The 25,093-nt window shown below is 38.4% G+C and overlaps 1 protein-coding gene across 1 annotated transcript; it reads right to left on the minus strand.

The window, feature by feature from the left end:
* Nucleotides 1–390: 390 nt before the first annotated feature.
* On the minus strand, nucleotides 391–25,036 carry LOC124155764 (transmembrane protein 214). The gene is made up of 13 exons (XM_046529854.1): nucleotides 24,789–25,036; nucleotides 21,336–21,508; nucleotides 20,966–21,245; nucleotides 17,844–18,032; nucleotides 15,471–15,587; nucleotides 13,720–13,952; nucleotides 13,074–13,185; nucleotides 7,257–7,423; nucleotides 5,510–5,642; nucleotides 3,524–3,620; nucleotides 3,164–3,311; nucleotides 1,757–1,908; nucleotides 391–772 (listed from the first exon to the last, which is right to left on the minus strand). The coding sequence occupies exons 1-13, from the start codon at nucleotides 24,919–24,921 to the stop codon at nucleotides 664–666; spliced, it is 2,043 nt and encodes a 680-aa protein (XP_046385810.1). The 5' UTR covers nucleotides 24,922–25,036; the 3' UTR covers nucleotides 391–663.
* Nucleotides 25,037–25,093: the final 57 nt, after the last annotated feature.

The following is a 25,093-nucleotide window of genomic DNA, read 5'->3' on the forward strand; positions in this document are numbered from 1 at the left end:
ACTGCCTTCATGATCAACTCCTATCTGACCCAGACCGGTGTTTCAATGGAGCCACAGCCCCCATGTAGCCACGAGGCAGAATTTTTTTGTTCCCAAGGGCAAAAAGGGAGCTTTAAGGAAAGCATCTGGAGACCCTGGACAACATTTGAGATAACAAGAGGTGCCTTCCGCAAATTCCAGAATTCCTTCCGTGAATTTCAGATGGTCTATGATTTATGGAAAATAAGTTGGCAAAGGTGTTTTGTTACAGGAGGAGACTACATACATATTTTGAAGATTATTATGTAGTTTGATCAATAAATCTATTTTTTTGAAAAAAAGGATCATTACTTCTGGGATAAACCCTGTAACACTTTCATAACTTTTCACTAGCCAAAATAAAATAAAATGGATGTAAAAATTTGATTTTATTCTCGGGAATAGCTTTAGGAAATAAAATACATAAATACCATTTTACCACGAGCATTTACCTAAAGCAACAGTACAGACTTTTGCTCTTTATTTTCATTGTTATGGTCAAGTTACTGATAGGCATAACACCTCACACACCTTGCACACACGTCTTTCACACAAAACAGGGATACAAGTACAATGCTAAAAATTTAGACCTTGAGCACACCATACAATTAAAAACAGGTGAAATAGTATCACAGCATTCTCTTCTCACTGCATTTTCCCAAAGACCCAGTCAATAGTGAGACCAGCGTACATTTGTGTCATGTTGTACGCCTCCATGGAGAGTTTTTGAAGGTTCTCAGCTGAAAGTTTGCCCCTGAAAACAGAAATTAATGTTTAGTACAGTAGATCCGTAATAAGTGGTATATTAGCCAGCATGCTTTTAAAATTAATTGCTCACACTTTCCGCAGTTCATTCCTAACAGATACAAAATCATAATTCAGAACCACAAAAAATTCATAAAACTCGGATTAATATTCCCCTGTGATCATTACCCTTTTTACAGTAATCAATGTAAATGACACCGTGCGTGCTATAGTACACCAAATTGGTGAGACCAAACATTTCGTATCATCAGAACTTCGTATTATCGAATAGCACCATGTATTTACCATTGGCTTTTTGCCTGGACCACGATTTCACTTCGTATTATCAAAAATTTTGTAATATCCTGCTTCGTATAATCTAGAGTTTACTGTATCACTATTTCAACCACGGAGAAAGGCTACAACTTCAAAATCTACAGAAAAGAGACTACCACAGACCATGTCATCCCCTCCGACTCCCACCACCATTCCTCTCATAAGTTAGCTGCCTTTCATTCCATGTTAAACAGAACACTCAACATCCCCCTGTCTGCCGAGAACCTTGCCATGGAAATCAAAACTATCAAACACTTTGCAGCGAAAAAAAGGATACGAAGAAAGAGTTCTCGACAAATTGTTCAGGAAGACATACTCCATCCACATACAGGAACCAATCATCCATTCATAGTGAAAGTAAGAAACGCTGGTGCAAACTCAGTAATTACAGGCATATTTCACAGGCAACCGCCAACTTCTTTCCCAGAGAAGAATTTAAAATTGCATATTGCAACACATCTAACTTAAGGGCATTATTAAGCAATACCAAAGACATAATTGACATTAATGATAGGGGTGGCATTTACAGACTCAAGTGCAGTGACTGTGAGACCTGCTATTTAGGCCAGACTGGACGTTCGTTTCGAGTTCCGCTCCTCACCATTGAAGAATAGACCCAGATTTACTATGGATAGAATGAGTGATTCATAAGACTCACACAAATATGTTTTCCTTGGCCCACTGGAAACATATGGCACCAAAATCACAGCACTGGTCCAGAGCCTTCCAAGAGTACATCTGGAACAGCTCCCATCCATGAGAAATGTATTCTCCGCATTTGTCACGGAAACCTGGAACTTGGGTGTCAATCTGAAAATGAAAGGTAAATTTCACATTAGGTAAATAAATTACAAGGCATCATAGGCCACACTGGCATTCCTGCTTCTGATAAGCTGGATAGCTTATGACTGTGCCAAATTACATGACTGACAACAAGGTCATAGGTCACAACAAAGAGAAACTCGTAGGATGATGCGGACTTAGATTGTGAAAAAAAACACAGTAAAAAAATTAAGAAGTGAAAAATGTTAACCAATTATTCAACAATGCCATTCATACATCATGATACATAAAATAGAATTTCAGCTCCTTCAATGATAAAATCTGGCAACTAAAAATGAGAATTCGCCTTCAATATTGCATTTATACTTACAGTAGAAGTCTTTTACAAGGAGTACGGCCAATATATGGCAAAATATAGGGAAATCATTCGTCAACAACGAGTGTTCGTGTTTGCGTTTGCCCTATAGTGAGTCCATTACAACTAGGATGTTACCTGGGACGTTTAACTCTCAGAATATCCCTGTGCTAAACTTAGGGCCACAGAATGATTGTAAGCTCATTTCATTAAGGAAAGGCAACATTGGGACTAGAAAATGAGACCTAATATTCTCCTCTACAAGATATTGATATCATGGTAATAGCCTAATTAATTAATAGCCTACAATACTTATTTCCTAGCTTGGAAACTGCTGCAAAGCTAGATGCAGATGAAAACGATATTGCGCCTTAGTTTACAGCTCATTTGAAAACTTAAAGAATTGATTGCTTAAAGAATTACATGAGGTACTGTGATGATTATCCATCTTTTCAAAGGCTTCCAGAATCTTCTTCCACAAACTCTCAAATAAATAATGCATGGCAAACCCTTGCCAATGCCTTGATACAGCATTTATAAGCTCTTGTTCAGCCTTTGCAACTGCCCAGATAGCGCTGAACTGTCCCATTATGGTGTTGTGCATGATGATTTGGCTCGCAGCTTCGTATCTTCTATCAGGATAATTTTTCATAGCATACTGATTGCCAAAAAAGATACCATGCACCCAGTGAGCGCGAAGTCATTCACTGTTGCCTTGATGCACTTTGACGATATTGTTGTCTCTTCCGGACAAGCAATCTTCACTAGACAATGGCTATAATGGGTCAGCATTATCACGAGTGATTTTCCAGGGATATTCAGAATTAGTTATAATGGACTTTTACTGTACCACATGAAATATAATCCATGACTTAACATGACAGAATTATAAAAATGCTTGGCTTTGAAGATGAAAATTTTACAAACCCAATTCATGATCACAGGATACAATTCCACCATATAGTTGTATGCACTTGACGTTACATGGGAGATAGCCTCAATGCCATTTGCCAAAAAGGGACCAACAACTTCAGCTACAGATTTGTAATAAATAGGGCCATACTCTTCCAGCCACCTGTAAATATAGAAAATAAAGCTTTATTTAATATATTAAGCAGTAAAATATAATATATACATATGAAGTCATGATAAACCAATAAAATTGGGCACAAGTCAATGTATAGAAATCCCGCATATATTATACAATTTCTCTCCCTCACAAAAACTATACTAGTAGTTGAAGACAAACAAATGCACAAATGAGGATGAGAATTAACATTGACTCACTCATAAGCCAGGAGGTAGAAATGTCGTACTTGGGCAATAGCACTTTCTATAGTGGGGAGAGCACCAACGTCAGACGCCAGATGGCCAACACTGCTGTCTGCAAAGAGAAAGAAAGTTCAGCTGCATTCGGCTAGACATAGTTGAACAACATGATGGATAAAAATTACATGTAAACTTGAACTAATGAGGGTAATAATTGATGAAAACAAAATTTAGCATTTCAACTCCAGAGTGAAATTAGAGAAAGAACTGAACCCCATTTGAAAATTTAATGCACACAAAGCTTTACTCAAATGCCATTCCCTGCCAAGTACTTTTAAATCATAACATTCTTTTCGATAAATTTTCCACATGCAGACGCATCTATTTCATTCACTTTTGACTTTATGAGGTATTATGTGTGTCTAATTTGTTTCCTAATGGAACAAATCCTAAGGATATTTTATGCATAAAATATGAGTAGGGACATGCAAAAGTCGCAAATGCGATAACATGAATTTTAACGCGAATTCCGGGGTATTCCCGCTAATATGCGAATTTCGTGTTAATCACGACTTTCTCCAATTCAATGGCGATTTTCACCAGCTCAGACGCGATTTTCATTATTTTTTTCTTCTGCTCATACTTCTCCCACGAAATTGTTTGTCGAGGCATATATTAAAGCTATATTATTCTAAGGTAATTTTCATCAATATGAGGTAGAATAACGGTACTGCGCAATAGAAATTGATGAGCATAAATGAGTCATCAGCGAGAAATCACGGAGTAATGTTTTCACCTATAGTATAAAATTTTAAGCAGCTCTAATTCAGAGCATTTTAAATATTCCCCGAGAGGATGAAGCATTAATAATGAAAGAAAACTAGTAAATGACCTGATATATTCATAACGAATGTAAATTAACTCATACGAAAACAGTATGCGCAAGAGTGTTTTCGAAAAATGCCTTTCTTGTCGAAAGATGACATCAAAGGCAGCTTTCGGATGTGATGACTTTTTGCCAGATGCCATGATATCCAGAGGGATGTCTCGTTTCAAATTGGCCTGAATTTCACGGTGCAGTGCAGTGAAGGGAAGCCGGCAAAAAGTCGTCGCGTCTGAAAGTAGACTCTAGGTAGCACTGTGTGTATTTCACGCCGGCACACTGCCGGGCCGGATTGAAATGGGCGCCTGGGTGACTGTCGACAATGCCGTGCCATCAACTGCACGATTCAACTCATTTGAAGACATCCATCGAGACCAATGGTTATTTGAAAGCACGGCACCATGCCGTTGACGACGGCTGGAGCAAAGCCGACTCGCCATCTATGCCGTGAAATACACACGGTGCTACATTGAGGCAGCTTTTAGCCGAAATGACTTTTTGCCGGCTGCCGTTTTCGGCACGGTGCCGTGAAATTCAGGCCGCTTTCCGACGAGACGACTCTCTGGATTTCATGGCGATTTGCTGTGAACAATGGTTGGCAATTTGAACCTCCTCTGCAAATGTGGACTCAAAGATTTCTTTCTTGCTATAGCATTGTGTGAACAGATAAGAGATCAAATCTAACAGAAGACAATTTGGTCAAAATAGCAATATTTCATTTGAAATTATAGACATTTAGAGGTAATTTCTATATGTAAGACCAATATTCGGATACGCGTAGGATAAAACACATAAAATAGGTGAATTTAGTCAATACTCCACGTATATTATTACTTAAATTATCCCCGGTCAATAATATCCTAAATTTAGGGCAATGGGTGGGCAACTGAAAGCATGGCTCTCGATCAACATAAAATATTTTGCCGTTATAATAACACCGATTTCAGGGCAAAATAACAGCGCTTTTGTAAAAATATATCACCACTTTCGGCTATAAAATAACCCCACCTTTTGCATGTCGCTAAGTATGAGTTATGAGACAAAATGACTAAGTAGTCAGAGACCTCTGAAAAAATAAATACATAAGCATTAATAGTTGGTTACTACAATTAAAGGCTTGCCTTTAAAGTTGCCACCATGCTTCCTCACATCATAAGCAATGAGGCCAATAATTCCCAAGATGCAGAAGAAACTTCCTTTGATGAATGGAAAACCTTTTGCTTTAGGGGCGGACTTAGCCTTTTCCAAAAATTCCTGAAAAAAAAAACAATTTTTAATTACAATAATACAAATGTACAGTAAAACCTCTATGTAGTGAACCTCTTTACATCGTAAACCTCCATACTTCGTACCAACCCTCCGGTCCCGTCAGATTTACATGTAAATTTATAGGCAAACCTCTATATAGTGAACCTCTTTATCTCGTAAAACCTCTATATATCGTACCAACAAGACAGCCCCGAGACGGCCTAACTACCTCTGCAAATCGTACCGAGACAACTAGAGACCATTAATGCAGCCGCGATAAATGTTTCACGCTTATTTTTTTCTTAAACACCTTTAATAATTTTCATGTTAACCATTAGTTAGGGCATCCAAGTACCCTAGTCATATATTAAGTGACGGTAAATGAAGACAGAACACATTGTTTTCTCTCGAATCATGGTCAAAATCACGCGATAGCACTCGCTTTCTTTTACTGATGGCTTTATTTTCTTGTAAGTGCCTACATACTATGTTCAGTTAATAAAAGAGGCGACCAGCGCAGCCTATAATCACTAACTGACAGAAATACATATTTCAACTAACTTCACTTCCATCCATGGAGACAGAATTACTAGACCGCATTGCTACTTCCGCTTCTAAAATGAAAATATTTCATGAATTTTCTGCGACTTGAAATAAATCAAATACAGTTTCGCAATTATTTTATTCCCATATTTCCCGGTGTAGCACTTTCTTACTACCGCCTTGGTAACTTTTTCGATGCTTTCGTGAACGATCGTAGTTTAAAATTTATTGCGCTTAGCGACAGTCATATGTCTTGCCGCGAAATCTGACTCTCCCATCGGGAGTCCGGGACGTCAATTTCTAGCAATACTGAACGAACTTCAATCCATGCGCGACAGTGTTAGGTGAAGGAGACAGCTAATTAGGTAGCTGATACGCGGTAGGGCAATGAAATTTTTTACCGTCGCCGCCGCATTCTGAAGTAGTTCCCCCAGTATTCTCACCGGGAAATTACGTCCTTTCGCAGACCTAGCGTTTCTGTGTGCCCTCGACAGAGTTTTTCTTCGGAACGCTACGTGCATTGTATTTTGGAGAGAGGGAATTCAACAAAATTTTCAAAATTACGCTCAATTTTTTGTCTATTTTTTGCAGAAGTCACGTGTTTACTTATTTTTTTTATATTCTTTAACAAGTCACAAGTTATAAGAAGGATAAATCAATTCTTAAAGATATAATAAGGAGTATTTTCAATTATTTGCCATAAAATATGAAAATTACTTAATTAGTCATAGGTAAAGGAGATAAAATATTATATAAAAATAAAATAATTATGTATTATGAGATAATAATTATTTTCTACCAGTAAATTTTCTTCCTACTTTCCAATAAATTTTTCCTCATCGTCAGCACTTAAACCACCCTATCTAAAGAAAATTTTGTTCATTTTAACAGAAAATTGCATTCTTCTTATTTTGCATAATTTCATACTGTAGATAAGACTTCACCAATGCGTGAAGAATAGTTCCCCAACTTGGACTCAAAAGAGAAATTGCATATCCAGACATAACCAGAGACTCTTGAATGAATGGGCCAATAGCCCAAAATCTATCACAATCACCAATCTGTGACTATACTTACATTGATTAACTGAGATGATTCTTCAAGGTCATTCCATGAGAAGTCTGTATACATGCTCTTCACTTTATCCTCCCCATTCGCCCTGAGTGACTCATTTACTGACTCAAAGTGCTGCAGACACCGACAAAGGGAAGATCCACCCAGGGTTGATTTCAGCGGAGAGTTACCTAAAAAAAGAAACACACACAACCATAACAAAAGTTAGTCTCTCTAATGGAGATGGGTCGAATAGCAGATTTCTCGAACTCGAAGATCGAAATATAGTCCCCCCCTTTACTTTTACCATGGGCATTTTTGGAAAAAAAAGAGGGGACTATATTCAGACATATACGGTAATTACATTTTTCCACTTGTCTTAATAAACTATCCACAGTCACTCGGTGGTTCAACTGTGACAATGGTTTGGATAAGTGAAGGTAGAGCTGACCCTGGATCACATGCACCACAGGCAACATGTGTGAATTTCACACATTCAGGGCAATAGAGCAGGCTCCTTCCCCAGTGCCTCTCCACAAGAGGATTTTAATGTGGGGGAATGCCACTATAGATGCTGGACCCTTCAATTAGCCGCCAAGTGATCCACCCACTCAGGGTTCTCACTAGAGCTGTGCGAATCTAGACTTTTCCAGATTCGAGTGAGATAAGACTACGTACTGCTGGACAAACACTCAATTTCAAGATTTTTATGGTCAAAAACATAGCCTCAAGCTTGTCTTGGGATGGTTCAAGACCTCCATCATAGTTGACGTAATATTTCTGGGCCTTGCGATACTATGCAACATAGTGAAGTAATAATAATTACCTTACATTTTTGTAACAATTTCATGATGCCATGACACAAATTATTGATAAATCTCTTATCTCTGGCCCTAGAATGGAGAAGATAGCAGGGCCTACTGACAATCATAATGTTAAACGTATGAATGTAGGCTACTTCAAGTACTAGCACATGCCCAATAAAAAGAAATGACATCCTGCAATTTACAGAGTATTGGGAAGACACACTAGGGACACAGGGGCATATGCTCACCTTCCTTTCTCCTCTTATGGAGTGGATTTGACATCCTCATATTTTAGTCAGCCACCTCATTCAGTTGCATTGAAGGACAGGGAGCAAAACAGAACTGATTCATTCGAGTTTTTGTTCACTTTCAAAAAATATGAATGCGAGGCGATGGTTTTCTCATGTATTCACATTATAAAATACACATTCAAAAATTACGAACAACAATTTTCTTCATTTACAGTGGAACTCCGATCTATATCGTTCCTGCATTGATCGTTTTCCCGCATTCTTCGTTCGCTGTTCCTGGTCCTCAATAAAGTTCCATGAAGACAATGTAATTTTATCCTGCATCTATCGTTCCCCGAAGTATCATTTTCCTGCATTGATTGTTTGAAGATCGCGGTCCTGTCGTATAATTTTCCCGCATCCATCGTTTGACGAAAATGAAACGAAGCGTTTACAATGTGTTATTTGTGGCTAATAACGACAGACACATAGTTTGAATCTTCCCTAGGAGATTGAATTACCATAGGTAGAAGCTGAGTGACGTGGGATAGTAACATTGAGGACAAAAATTTCATTGCGTAGTCATATGGTCATGCTTCACCCTCCGCAGTAAGCTCTGCTTATGCCGTATGCGATAGCATTAATGCCGAACTTCACCTCGTATGAGTGGTTCCGTACTTTCCAGTGTGGGTAGACTTAAAACCAGCAAGTGTTTCCATGTCAGTTCAATAAAGTTCGGTTTCACTTTTATTAGTTTTATTTTTATTTGTCTTCGGACCATGGGCCTTCCAAAGAAACAAGTGAGAACTTTAATAGATGGACTTAAAATAATTGTAGATGAAGAAAAGAATCCGGGCTAAAAGTGTGTGAATATTGCTAAACGCCTCGGGTTGTCTGCTAGCACATGACGTCAGGCGGGCGTTTATACATTGCCTCAATTATATTAAAAATTTAATTGTTAGAAAGAAACATTTAAAATAATAAACTATTTTTGGCCTTTTTGATCCATCTAACAACCAATCACTGAGTCAGCGAAAGTGGTTGTTTTAGGCATAACATACACTCTTGTAAATACGTGTACTTTAATGAATATCATAATTAGGTACTTGCAAAAATCTAGTGTTTCCTGGGACATAGGCAACCTAGCCAAACATTCCCACATTGATCGTTTTTTTATTCCATCCCCCTGAAAAAAGATAGATCAACGTTCCACTGTATAATTTTCAGGGTAGCAATGCAAAAATAATGACTTATGAAACTATTATGAAAGTTTTTCTATTGCATACACTCATTAATAAGAGATATACAACTCAAATGCTCTCCACTCGGGTGTCGAGCAATACTGGACACAGAGAAGCTCACTACCAACTGGCATGTTGAGTATCAGTCATTATGCCACTCTTAAATCCAGGTCAATTTGAAAATTAAATCCCAAATGGTCTAGTGGCATAAATTTTCCCCTCTCTTCCACGGATCACGTATAAGAGACCACCTAACCTCAGCACCATCTTCAAAGCCACCCGCCCCCTTCAAAAATTGAATTCAGTCCCCACTACCCCACCCTCACCGTGCAACCGTCCTAGATGTAAAACCTGTAAAATTCTCTCTCCACCCCCAGCCTCTTTCCTCTCCAAACTAAAATTCCTCCCGATATCTCCTTCCACCACCTGTACCTCCACCAACATCATATACCTCCTTCAATGCAACTTCTGCCCCGCTTTTTATATAGGCCTATGCACTACCCCTCTCAATCTCAGAATTAACAATCATCGCGCCTCCTGTTGTCCATCTTCCCCCCACTCCTCTCTACCAGTTCCCACACATTGTCTTTCACATGATTCCATTTTCAATCAATGCTACAAAGTATCCATTATTGCCTCCCTCCCCCCCACCGACTCCGCCCTCAACCTCCACACCCTCGAATTGGCGTGCATTTGGCATATTTCACTTGGGCTCAGCGTGCCCCGAAACGCATGTTCCTGTCTCTTTCCTGCTATCGTGTGAGTGTGTATCTTTCCTTTCATCCTTGTGTCCTCGTCCATTCCTTCTGCTGGTGAGTGGTGAGCTGCCCCAGTGCCATCTATTGGTTACTCTTGTGGGCCAAAGCAAAGGGAGTTTACTGTATATAAAACCCCCGCCGAAATCATAGTAAATCTAAGCGTCCTGGTAGCGCAACTGGTAGAGCACCTGGCCGGCAACCAGGAGGTTCTGGGTTCGAGTCCCAGTCAGGCCGCATTTTTACCCTCTGATTTCTGGCTTTTTCCATCTACCATAGCACCGTTGTCCTTGTCCTTTTTCTATTCCATGTTCCTTTCCCTTTCTTTCCTTACCTGTGAATTTATATGCATATTTGCGCTTAAGGCGTCGTGTGAATGAATGAAGTAGTGTATCGGCCATATTGGCTTATTTCACTTGGGCTCAGCGTGCCCCGAAACGCATGTTCCTGTCTCTTTCCTGCTATCGTGTGAGTGTGTATCTTTCCTTTCATCCTTGTGTCCTCGTCCATTCCTTCTGCTGGTGAGTGGTGAGCTGCCCCAGTGCCATCTATTGGTTACTCTTGTGGGCCAAAGCAAAGGGAGTTTACTGTATATAAAACCCCCGCCGAAATCATAGTAAATCTAAGCGTCCTGGTAGCGCAACTGGTAGAGCACCTGGCCGGCAACCAGGAGGTTCTGGGTTCGAGTCCCAGTCAGGCCGCATTTTTACCCTCTGATTTCTGGCTTTTTCCATCTACCATAGCACCGTTGTCCTTGTCCTTTTTCTATTCCATGTTCCTTTCCCTTTCTTTCCTTACCTGTGAATTTATATGCATATTTGCGCTTAAGGCGTCGTGTGAATGAATGAAGTAGTGTATCGGCCATATTGGCTTATTTCACTTGGGCTCAGCGTGCCCCGAAACGCATGTTCCTGTCTCTTTCCTGCTATCGTGTGAGTGTGTATCTTTCCTTTCATCCTTGTGTCCTCGTCCATTCCTTCTGCTGGTGAGTGGTGAGCTGCCCCAGTGCCATCTATTGGTTACTCTTGTGGGCCAAAGCAAAGGGAGTTTACTGTATATAAAACCCCCGCCGAAATCATAGTAAATCTAAGCGTCCTGGTAGCGCAACTGGTAGAGCACCTGGCCGGCAACCAGGAGGTTCTGGGTTCGAGTCCCAGTCAGGCCGCATTTTTACCCTCTGATTTCTGGCTTTTTCCATCTACCATAGCACCGTTGTCCTTGTCCTTTTTCTATTCCATGTTCCTTTCCCTTTCTTTCCTTACCTGTGAATTTATATGCATATTTGCGCTTAAGGCGTCGTGTGAATGAATGAAGTAGTATATATATATATATATATATATATAATAGATTATAAATAATTGTATGTTCACAGGATATTAATGCTTAATAGGAGGAATGGAATAGGTATTCGTTAACAGAATAATAATTCTTCTCATGAAGAAAAGATTTTAACTTCCTTTTGAATGACTCCATCGACTGAATTGATTTCAAATGCGCAGGAAGTTTATTATAAATTCTGAGGCCCAGCTCGCGTGGGCCCAGCTTTGATCTGTTAGTCCTAATGGAATGATAATGAAGGTTATTACAATTCCTAGTTTCATATTTGTGAACATCACAATTGAGCATAAACAAATCAAGATTATAACGTACAAAAATTAAAATTGATAATAAATATACACACGGGAGTGGAAGAATGTTAAGTGCTTTAAAAATAGGCTTGGAGGGAGCATCAAAAGGTTTTTTTGCAATGATTCTAATTGCACGTTTTTGTAATGTGAACACCTTGGAGGCATGAGGGGATGAGCCCCAAAAAATTATATTGTATGACATTCGAGAATAAAAGATACCGTAATACAATGTAAGAAGAATATTTAAATCAACAGAGTTCCTAAGGTGTCTTAATAGATAGCAGATTGAACTTAGTTTGTTGGCTAAGAAGTCAATATTCATCTCATAGGACATATTACTACATAAGTATGCACCAAGGAATTTTGTGTGGGACACATTCTCAATAGACTTTTTATCCAATCTCATTAGGATGCTCTCGAGAACATTGCTATTACCACAAAATTGAACAGTGTGTGTCTTTTGTGTGTTTAAAATCAATTTGTTAGCTGTACACCAGCTTAAAATACTATCATTTGCATTTTTAGAGCTCATAATAATGTCATTTTGAGTTGGAGAAGAAAGTAAAATATTCGTATCATCAGCATATAATATGACTTTAGAAGCTGGAATATTACTGAGGGAATGAGCTAAATCATTTATGTAGATTAAAAATAAGATTGGGCCTAAGATTGAACCCTGAGGAACTCCTACGGTGGTAGAAGTACTTTTGGAGGAGTATATACTGCCATTTACAGACAGTGAGACAGCCTGTGTCCGATTGCTGAGTTCAATCAAATCGACAAGTCAAGAAACAAGGTGATTGAGGGCAAGTGAAAATTTTTAGTTCTTAACCTTTTGAAAGTTATAGATTTCTGGTTGTAGGTTATCCAAGGCAGAGCTGAGCACGCATTTATATGAGGGGCCACATGCATGTGTGTGAATGCTGCCATTAATGGGTTAATAGTGATGGTTCGTACATCACAATTTTTTTAAATATGCTAAGACAACATTAGCAATAATAAAAAGATGATTGCTCTTCATCAATGGCAACAAGGTGACTAAAATGGTGAAGAAATTCTACATATGCTTGGATTTCATTTAAAAAAATAACAGTCAAGAAAAATGTCACCGATATGCCTTCACTAACAGACAATATTTTAAAATAACATTTCTTCCAAAGAAGTATTGATAATGCACTCACATATGTGTTGCAGAAGAACTACTGACTGCGGTAGATAACTCTCGTACGATTTCTGCCACACAGAAAAGCAGCTTGACTCCAATGTCAGACACTGTATCAGACCATCAAGTAGCTGAAAAGAGTTGCAGTGCATTTTAAGTAAATTTTATAGAATTTCAATACTGACAAGGAAATTCACTCACGCACTAAAAGTCAAGCCCATAAACTTGGGTGAAAAATTCACACAGATAGGGAGGGTTGCATTAATGCTAAAAGCTCCCCTTTTCAAAATGCATCAGAAATATTTTGCTTTATTAGAAGAAAGAGTTATATCCATTTATTTACCTGTCAGATGACAAGCTCAAACAATGCAAACCTTGCCTACTTTGGCATCTAGTTATCTCATTTTTCATAGTTTTAGAACTCTAAAACTTTGCATTTTTTACATTGTCCTGAAGGATCACAAAATATGCCAAATGTGAAAGGAATGGGAGATAGGTTGAGTTGAACTCAGTTGGAATGAACCACGTGCAACATCTCGGAATTAAGCATAGCCATGGAACGACAACACTAGAGTGGCCTTTGCAGGGATACACTCCTGAGGCCAGGATCATATGTTCGAGACATTTATGCTCAGGGGAAGACTAACACTTCTTCCCAATATTACCTCAGTATGGAGAAATTTTGGTGTTGATTGCAGCAGCTTTGGAAGGTATAGCAGGAAAAATTCCTCCAGTTCCTCTTGTTCCAAATGCTGAAGTACTAATGAGCGGAGTGCACTCAGGTGGGGAAGCAGTTCCTTCTGCAACTGGCTGGTGAGCGAATTCCCCGGAGGCATGACCCTTCCAATCACAAGGGAGAAACTAGCAAGAGAGAGGTGTTGGGTCGTATTCTGGCTTCCTGAAATTAACAACAGGTTATAACATTATATAGAACAATTTACACATCAACTAGAAAAAACAATACTTCTAATTAGCCCTGTAATTTGTAAAATAAGAGAACACAAACCTTTGAGTGATAACTTCATGCAGAGTTATAAAGACAACCCTAATGAACACTACACTTAAACCCCTGACCAGTGGCAATAATGTAGCCAGGAATTTCATTCGGAGGGAAGGTGATGGGGAGGGGAATGGGGAGAGTACAAAACCAGGGGGAATTTTTTGAAAATATAGGGTACTCAGTAGAGAGTTAACATTGTTCATAATCGAAAAAACTTCATTTTTTAACGAAATCTTGTTAGTGAATTCATGATTTTTCAATATTTTGTTTTCTTTTATGATGAAGCAAGATATTTCAGGGGGTGCAGATCCCCCAGACTTCTCCCCTCGCTACGCCACTGACCATGGTGGGCATGGTACCATAAGTAGGTAAAAGGTAGTACAATTCACACCTATTGATAACATAGGCTGGGGTGTAATTTTTAACAACACATGAATAAACACCTTGGGAGCCAAGCATTTCTGGCTACTCTGTTGTCCTTAACATTGAATGCGAATCATAAAAACAATTATGAGTGAGTAATAGTGAGAAATATACCTAAGGTCACCGAAGAATTCTGTATTTCTCAGTAGCTTGGTGGTCAGAGTAACTGCCTGGAAAACAGAAGGTCAGCAGTTCCTTTCACGGCCAACATGAATTTTTTTTCGTATGCTTTTGCTCATCATTTCATCTCTGTGCCAATGCTGCGACCACTGTTATGTGTTTATGTTCTATCTCTTTGTTTCACTTTCTATTTGTATTTTGTTTTATACATCCACTTATGCCAACCTGTACGATCGAGCATTTGATATACACAGTGAAACCTGCATTAAGGGACTACCGATGGCTCCACTGAAAAATGATAATTATGAGAGGGGGTCATTTGATAGGGGTGGAGAGTACTGGATAGACTGGTTGTTTGAATAGACGGAATTACAAATGAATGGGTGGCTAGATTGAAAAAATGGAAAAACCACCGAGCTCACAAATAGTTTAAAATAGTAAGAACAAGTTTATTTAAATATCTTTACCAATTAGTAATAAATTGGAAATTAATTGTAAATGAAAATAATAAATATGCAAGTACACATACCATATTTGTAAAGATATGTATAAAAAAATTACTTATGCATGTATAAATGTTCAGTTGAATTAAACTGCCTTGAGGATGTCTTCTTCTGACCTTGAATTTCTTCTTCGCTACTTCATTTTCAAAAATACATTTCACTATAGTAAAAGATTTGTTAATTTTCTCCCTTGGAATTAGTACTTCCTTCAAAATATGGCATTTCCTTATTATTTAACAGTGTCAAAAATTGTTAAGTCATATATGCCTTGTCATTTGCATACCAAGACACACCTAAATTCATCATGTCGGGTTCTTAATGAATAAAGGTGAAGAGCAATAATTATTACAAATTTTACTGAAAAACTCACCAGAATCAGGATGGTCCATTGACTCTGCATGGGCATCAGTTAGTTTCCCAAGGTAGGTGACAATCCATTTGGAATAGTGCCGCATCTCAATCAGAGGACACATCACCTCACTCCAAACTGAAAAGGTATACATTTTGCGCTTAAGGGTGACAAAACACCAGATTGGAATTAATTAGCTTCTCCATGAGAATAAAATGCGAACATAAATTCCATTTAAACAAAGTAGGACACACTAAAGGTTTCACAATCAACGAATGGACAATTTTTGAAAAGAGTAAAATGATGAAATAATTTCAGACAGCATACTGTTCAACGAAAGGATGGCTTAGTTGGAGCAGAATACACAATAACATAACACCAGTGAGCAATTTGCTGGTTCACAATCTTGTTTTGGGGTGAAAGAGCCTTTACTTATTGAAGCCAGTGAATTGCCGCGATAACAAGTCCATATGAATGTTAACATCTCATCATTATGTTAACATGCTTGAGATACTTTCTATTGCAAGACTTCATTCCTATCCTGTTATTTGCATTCAAAACACCTGGTCCCATAGGGATGAAGGCACTTCACATTTTACAGAACAGTCGATGGCAACAGTGAGGATATGAATTTAAGCAATACCAATATCCCTAACGCTAGACCTCCCACTCATCCATGATTCTAAAGTATTTTTAGAACTGCAAGGGGATTCAATGCTTGAGAGAGGTACGATTTCTCATGATTGCAATGAGTTACAAAAAAAATTTAGTTTTATAAACATAAGTAATAGGTTCTAAATATCTTTTCAGGTGTATGGGTAAGGCCAAATCAAGTGGGGGGTGCGTGGAGGGAAAGCTCTTTCGCATCATGTCACTCTTCCATTGCCAATGGGAGAGACTCGGGCGTAGCTTAGGACCTCAGACATTCAGTAGCTCTCAGACTTTCATTGGGTAAACTTCATGAGTCCACTAGCTGTGCTGTGAAATCTAGCATTTCCAGTCAACGTTCTAACTACTTCACTCATTCATAGTATTACAATCCTAACACTGCAGTGAATATAACAATGCAGCCTCCCATTTCTCCCTTTGGCAAGCTGGTTCCTCCAATTCCCTCACGTTCTCCTCCTTTATCTGTCCCAAGTGCTTCACCCTACGGGCTTTTCCATGAATTATCCCCTCCATTATATTCCTTGTGTATCTACATCTACATAATACCCCGCAAGCAGCCTAAAAGGCGTGGGGCAGGGGGTGTTAGGACACCAGCCGTTTACAGCTTAAAAAAAAAAAAAAAAAAAAAAAAATGAAGTGATCTAACGAGGTTGGGACTAGCATTTATTAAAGTCCTTTATGGTTCGGGGGAAAAACGAATTCCCACATCTATCCGTTCGGCAAAACATCTCTCTTAATTTATTGCTTCTATCGGACCTGGAGCTAGTGTAATTGCTATGTCTCATGACATGACCCATCCTCATAAGGGTCCTTCTCAGGCTTTTCTGGTGTCCCACAAATCCCCTTCTTCCATTGTTCTTCTGCACACCCATTCCTCACCATGCCTGCCCATTTGATCTTCAGCACCCGCCTCCAGGAAAAGGTCTCGAGGGCTATTCTGTCCAGATTTTCACATTCTCTAAGTCTTGGATTTGTAGAGTGGCACTACCCTTTCTATCACTTAACATTTCATGGAAAGGAATATCAAAATCTGTGGATTTCTCTGGATTGATGCGGTATCCCCTCAAACAAAAACCAACTACATGGGCAATTATTCCCTATCATTCTAAGCTGGCTCCTACCACCCCTCATCCTTTCCCATCTCTATCCCACTTAGCCTCAGCTCATCAGATATTTTTCATCACTTTATTCAGGTATCCTAGAGTACCTTATGTGAAAGAGAACCCTTTCCGAATATTCATGGTTTGAATCAAATTATCCTTCCATCCAGTGAAAAAGGTAACACTGTACACAATCTTGTGGTTGCATGCAATTTCATACTAAAAAACAGCAATTCTCAGACTGAAAGCACAGCAGACTGGTTACTTTACTTTTTGGATAATTACTAGCAGAATGCAGAGGGATCTGGTGAATACTTGTAAACTGGAAATGAAGAACTAGTGATTATAAAAATCACTTCTAATTAAAAAATATAGTTAACTAATACCACTATGGCTTCAGTATGAAGCCACAAATATAGTTTGCAGGTTCTAGTAGGTACATATCAAATTTAAAAAATACACCTTTTTGATAACATGCATTCATATTTGCTAATAAATGAAAGCAATAGGTATCAACATTCATTGCAATTTCAATTACTATCACTATCAATGCAGGTATATAACATTTTATTTTCATCACGAGACAATGAACAGGAGTTGCAACGGTAAAAATAGATTCAGATACCTTTAATTCCTGTAGTTATGTCACTAAATCCAGCTTGTCCGATAGCCTCGAGAATGGCCAGGCAGATAGGAGGTCTGTTCTGATATGAGTTCCGAATAGCTGTAAGCTTATCCATATTCTTGCCAACAATTTGTGGACTAATATTGATATGTATCTGCAATATTATTCTCTGGCCTATAGCTGAATGGCCTGAAAGGTATACATATATACATACAAACATAAGTAAAAAGAATCATCAAAGCTGTAAACAGTACGGAAAACTTTAAAGAGAATGCATAAAAATAAAAACATGCTTTTCCCAAAAACAGCATTAAATGCACTGACAAGTAAAAATAACTTTTTCATTGCTCACGGACGCGTAATTTTTACAAAAAAAAAAGGTTTTATACTTCTACACAAGGTACATAGTGAAATCCTCACATAATATCAAAAGAAAAAAATTAAAAGGGCATGAAAATGGGAAGCCATGATAAAAACTTGCAATGATATCACAGTGCAGTACGAATGCTCAGAAGCCACTGGCATCATACACCACCCATTTCCGTTCATAACAAAATGACTAAGTAATTGGAATATCCCCTTGAATATTTCCATAATTTATCAAGTGCATATCCGCATTGACATGCCTCTTGGTTTGCATGGCTACGAGCCTCCTAATCATACCAAATTTTTGTTATTATTCAGCCAAACAAATTTTGCTCTTACAACTGCAATAGCCCCTCATAATACCCTTCATTAATTAACAATATTTTATACCAGGTTTACTATCATATTTAAACTGAATACATTTGTTACACATCATGAATTCCCTTTCCTATAAATGCTCTGCATATTTATGGATAATGTGAAATGCAGTTTCTGGCATTGCAAGATGTTAATATGTTTTAAAAACAACAGTTCAAATAATCAACACATCACTGCCACAAATTGGTGACTGACGACAGTTCAACTGATACACAAAAATTTCCAGATTCAGCATACCACAAGTGGGAAATTTTAAAGGTATGTTGGTAGAAATATGCAGCAATAAATTCTACACACACAGCTTTCTCCTTATACTAGAAGAATAGTGCTCTAACATTAATGAGAAATACCGTATAAGCGTGTGTAAGAGGCGCACCCCTATTTTGAGCATCGAAGCTATGAAGAAAAAATTTTGCGGAATTTTTTTATACTATCACACGGTGTTGCAGACGTATGCCTGGAATTTCGACAGTTATCAAAATTTCCTCTTTCAATACTAATTGAAAGAGGAAATTTTGATAACTGCAGCGGTAATAGCGGCATAAGAGGGAGTAGAAAGAGTTCCGATCCTCTCTTCGCATATGCTGTTGCTCTACGATGCTTGTCCTATTCACGAACAATTTTGTTTAAATGCTCTCGCAGGAGTATTGCAATAGAATTGCTGCTGTGGAAAATTTTAAGGCAAAACACGACAGGCACATAGCATGAAGCTTCCAAAGAACTTGGACAACAATCGGGGCAATCTCAGCGCCGTAGGATAATAACCACGTCGTAGATTTAACGGAGCCACACTCGGCCCTCCATCAGCCAATGCCTCTGCCGTTTTTTTTCCTTTCCGATACCCCACAGGAAAATATCAAGCTACAGGGGAACAATGGAAACGTGTTTCATCCCTACCCCGTCTCACCAACTGACCTTGATCGATCTCCCAGTTTCTGGAGGCCAAATGCTAGGCGAGTCATCTAATGAGCCCGAAGATATCTTGATAGCTTTCAATAATTGTATGACACGCACGATGTTCAAAAAAAGAAAGAGATCTAACGCGACGCATATCTGACAGAATTAAACTTTTTTAAGCTCTAATTGTTTGACACAAAGATTTATAGTTACAACAAGGCTACTAATATTAAAAATAGTCCAAACAGTACAATTTCAGAAGAAACAAGCGTAGCATAAGCGCATTCAAACAAGACGAGACGGACTGGAAACTTCAGGCAACGCAAACTGCGTATATCACATTGATGCGCCTTTGCCCCTTCGCTTTGAAGGCAACGACCACACATGCAAGATAGGACATGTTCGTCCCTTGCTCCTTCGCTCGTAGCTTCGAAGACAGAGGGATCGCGCCCCTTCCCCTCGACCTCTCCTTCCGCGCTCTTCACTTATAAGCAATTCTGATTTCTTCTATCCACAATTTAGTCCAACAATGAGCACACTCGTTCGAATTTTTTTGAAGAGCAGGTTTTGACACCAATATAATTTTCAGTTGCAATAATCCTCATATTAGCGTCTGAAGATGATTTTTGAAAAATCAGGTCCTCAGCGTAATGAAAATTACTCGGCAAGGCAGATATTGACTATTAACCAGGTATGTCCTTCAAAACTACGCGTTTCTCTATGTTTGATAAGCGATTACTACATGCAGTATAAATGCCGCGGGATACCCACTCGTGGCAGTAAATTTAGCGCGCCCTCCGGAGCGAAAAACCCCGCGCGAACTTTTCCATGTTCACCTCTGTGGTACTGATGTGACGGCGCTATGATTACAAAAAAGCAAACAAGAGCATTTTAAAAATGCGTCACTAAGGGAGAAACTCCCCTGCCTGCCGCTTGTTTTTGACCTATGATTACAGATGACTGACTCACGCTGAAAACCAAGGCCACTCAGTTCCCCTTGGACTTGCGACCGGTAAAGGGGAGGGGGGGAAGATAAGAAGTTTGTGTAAGAGGCGCACCCTCATTTTCGGCTGCAATTTCTGGGAAAAAAGGTGCGCCTCTTACACACGCTTATACGGTACTCATAATTGATTTGAGAACATTGATGGTGAGACAAACAAAATGAGTAAAATAAACACTAATTACATGCATCAATGAACACCTCTGGGTGTACCAAATTTTGAGGACAACAAGAGGAATTATACACACGAGTGAATAACAATAAAAAGATCACATTTCAATCAATCATTTTAGTTTGTCACTTGACACTCACCATTAGTAAAACTTTACATCTATGGGAAGAAGAAGCAGAAAAGATACGAGGAACTCTTCCACACACCAAATTTGAATGCACCAATGATGCAGGGACAAAATAATTATTCATTCAATTTAACACTGACTTATACACGAAAAAAAACCATAGAATATATTGATTAAGTTACCTTTACTCATGTCGTTTGCGAGTGAGGTCAAACAGGAGCCGAAGAACGCAAGCTGAGAAGCCTCTGACTCATCCAGTAAAACTGACTCAATAGTTTTCCGGACTTTTGGTGGCAGCAGTGAGGATGGCCACTTGCCACCAGTACCATGCGCTCCCGCATGTTGGGATTGGCCAAGCTTTGTTGATATAAAGGCTGCAAAATCCCGAAGCCAGGCAAGTGGCACTTCCGAATAGCAAGACTGCGCTTCAGAGATGAACGCTAACAGCTGGCCTTCATCCAGCTGGTATAAGAAAGGAAATGATACCTCAGTAATAAAAGAAGATGAACTGGAAGCTTCATACAAAACAATATCACTCATTCATAGAACAACCTCTGAAGACGGCTTTTGGGCCTTCTCCTTCGGCTCTTTCTTCTTCTCCGGCTGTTTCTTTTCTTTTCCCTTTTTTGGATCCTCCTTTGACTTGGTTTCTTTAGGTTTTTTTGGTTCCTGAATATCACTTGTCACTTCGGCAGTATACAGGCTCTTTACTTGAGCCAGGGGTACTGCATAGAAAATGAATATGAGAATTAAGGGCAGAGCTCTAAGCATTTTTTCTATATCATTACTCTATCAAGCTAGGAACTAGCACAGACATTGCTTTCTATTACTACAAAGAATAGTATGATTATTTTCATGTTCAAGCTAATGCAAAAAATCTCAAGCTTAGAAGTCAACAAGACTGGAAAAATCAGCAGTTAAAAACGCAAATTATTATTAAGAATTATTCTTTAAAAAACATAACACTAAAAAAATTATTATATTTCCTAGAATATGATCATAATTTATAAACGAAAAGATCCATGTATTTCTGAAGTCACTCAAGCCTACTTTCCACAGACTTATCATTAAGAATATTTTTCAATCTCTCCTTTCCCACTTCGGCAATATTCTAATCTACCAAAAAGCCCTTTTCTGATGAATTAAGCCCATTTGGGATTGGAAGAACTAAGAAAAATCAATGTTACCAACCTGAAAATACATTGGCTTAAGCTATGGAAAGAGGATGAATAGTTATTTTTAAAAAATTAGAGGAAATTATGGAAGAGCCTACTGTTGCAGTAATGTTCAAAAGAAATACAAAGTACATTGTATGCACACATGTCTGTGCATAATCCATTCCCAATACCAAAATACTACTTAGAATATTATACAGAATAAAGCCATCAAAATACTAAAACCATAAACAGAAACAAAATTGCGCGCATGTAAGTAAAATACAAGGCCACTTGCAATGCAAGTGGCCTTGTATTTTACTTACATGCGCGCAATTTTGTTGTGGCCGCGCAATGCAAGTGGCCTTGCTGGCTACTGCTAACTGAGTGTACTTGAAGGACAGAAGTACGTGTGTTCGAAGACATCTGATGAGGTTTTACTCATTCACTGACATTTTAACGACAAGGAAGAAAATTTTGTAAGCTTCTTGAGTAGTAATATTTTTAAAAATAATCTAGTGGTAAAAGCTTTATGCCAATAAGTTCATCCACATGAGTTAAAAATATTGCTGTCAATCTCCAGATAAAGGGGTCGGTTGCAAAACAAACAAGTCTCTCATCAAAACAGGATTCATGGACGAAAAGCAAGGGCATTTTGAGGTGACATTGGTCCACCACTTGGTTATGCAGGTAGTTAAATGATACTGAAATGATGAATATACCACAATTTAGAGATGGGAGGATGACCACAATTACAACACCTCTCATAATTTGGAAGAGAGGATAGCAGCTCTTCTTCATACGATTATATAAGGTGGACATTATAGGGGTTGGTAGTGAGATACACATTAACCATTCACGTCAGGTAATATTTAATTTAACAGCTGTACCTGTGGCAATGTGAATACCAACAGGAAACCACTGCAATATTATCCCAAGAAGTAGCAGCTGATATACATTACATATCAGGAAACATCAAAATCCTCTTGATAAAAATATTCTGAAGCTAAAATAGTCCAACATTCAGAGTTCTTGTGGGCAAATCAAGAGAGTGCATTGGACAAGAGAGATCAACGTTTTAAAGGAAGATGTTTGAAGGTGAGATTGCTGCATACATGTGGAAGACTTGAGAATCTGATTCTGGAAATTAGTAGAATAAACGTGGATTGACTGAGAAATTTGAAAAATGAAGTGCCTTGATGATGGAGACTTATGGAGTAAAGCTTCTAAATTATGCACATGGAATAGTTAAACAGAATGGTTATTTTGGGATTATGCCGGAAAAAGTGCCAGAATGCACAAGAACAGTTTATTGCAGTGTAATGAATGGGTAGAACGTAACAGCAAAAATAAACATAAAACTCCAAATGCCACAATGATGCATAATTATATATAGAATAAAAGGAACAGTGAGACTAAGATGCAAATGAATGTCTCACAGAAGTAATAAAGTAGGTAAGAGGAGATGAAATTCTAGCATCTTCGCATATTAGAGGCCAATATAAAAGAATATGAACATGAAAAATGATCTAAAAGAATTAAAAGGTGTGTTAAATTTTGCACAGAAACAAGACTACTACATACTGATTCATAATTAAACCACAGAAAAAAGGGTAAAATGGCCTGGGGACATATAAAAATTTCAAATAGGTAGACTGCATTAATAATAATAATATAGTTTATTAGTTTCAACATGTCAGAAATACATTTGACAGAGGGATCTGCCAAAAATATCATAAAATGCAGTCAATATGCTGGAATAAAAGGAAATGTATTAAACTACGGATAAAAGTACATAGAAAAAATAACTTTGTGGAAAAGGTTATGCAAGACAAGCATTTAGATGGTAGTAGTTTTCATTGCGTAAATATTCTTTCGGTGCATATTTAAATTTTTGGAGGGAGACATTTGATGCGTAGAGGACTAATCAGTAGGAGATGATCTGACTGAGAAATCAGAGGCAAAACGATCAAAGACAAGAGAACAATGAACAAGATAATCGGACAGGCACCAGGATTAAGAGTTTTGGGGAGAAGAAAAGTTGACAAAAAAGTTAAAACCATGAATCGAAGAAAGAGCAATAACGGAAAATCTGAAGGACAAATGATTTGCTACAAGAGAGCAAAGAAAAAAATTAGTTGCATCGCCAAGAAAGAGAAATATGGACGATAATCTATGTAAAATACCACGTTCATTGCATTTTTGAACTCGAAGAACGCTTTCGACAGAATGGGTTAGAATTTAATGCTTGGGCATTTGCACGAAATTGGATCGCCGTGAAAGGACCATCGATTAATACACAGACTTCATAAAAACCAAGTACATGTGAAGAAAAATGGGACCAGCTGTGAAGAAGCAAGACGTGATTTTAATGTCTATATATAACGATAAACTTAGACTCCGCTCTTCAGTATAACTTTGAGGAAGCAATAAGAATGATTATGCGGTGACCTCCACAACGAGCTGAAGCATCGCGGCATTAAGAAGGTCGAGAAGAACTGGTTTACTAAGGCTGTAGTAGGCACTTCATGCATCAAAGACGCCATCAAGAGATTTCTCCCGGAAACACCGGTAAATCTGTAGGCCGGGGACATCTACCAAAATTGGTCCATTTAAGTCATTAGAAAGTGCAAGGTAGGCAGACAATGAAAATGGCAATTGAACGGGAGATATCGAACACAATGTCGAAGTAATGCCTAGAGACAACATTCACTGCAGTAAAATTACGTTTAGAATTAAATTGAGATCCGTGGATTTTATAAGAATAAAATTCAACATCAATAAAGCAGGCAAACAGATACTCAAGAATGAATTAATTCTAACAGCAGCGAACGTCGATATCGATACTTACAAATATCTTCAACTTTAGGGGCATTTTCAGCAAATTTTTTCTTCTCCGCTTTCGACAACTTTGATGAAGAATTGCCATTCTGCTTGGTCTTTTTATTTTTGCTGACTACTTCCCACTGCCCAGGTGAAGACATTCTGAAATATCTCCTAATTCTACAACCCTCAGCTTCCCCACCACTTTAAATGCCACGATTACAGACTGACAACGTTCAAAGCGTACAAAACGGAAAACATGGCATGAAAAAGACGACAATCGCCGAGAACCGCGAAAACTACTCTATTTTTATTTACCTAAAGACCTCCTTT

This window comes from Ischnura elegans, chromosome 1 (assembly GCF_921293095.1).
Source record: "Ischnura elegans chromosome 1, ioIscEleg1.1, whole genome shotgun sequence".
NCBI classification, from domain to species: Eukaryota; Metazoa; Arthropoda; class Insecta; order Odonata; family Coenagrionidae; genus Ischnura; species Ischnura elegans.

Bases quoted from the DNA above. Each gene is read 5' to 3' on its own strand.
- LOC124155764 (XM_046529854.1), bottom strand. From the start codon at position 24,921: ATGTCTTCACCTGGGCAGTGGGAAGTAGTCAGCAAAAATAAAAAGACC. The intron at 3,312-3,523 runs GTGAGTCAATGT...CTATATTTACAG, and splicing joins TTCTACCTCCTGGCTTATGA to GTGGCTGGAAGAGTATGGCC. The intron at 1,909-3,163 runs GTTTGTAAAATT...TTTCATTTTCAG, and splicing joins ATCCTGTGATCATGAATTGG to ATTGACACCCAAGTTCCAGG.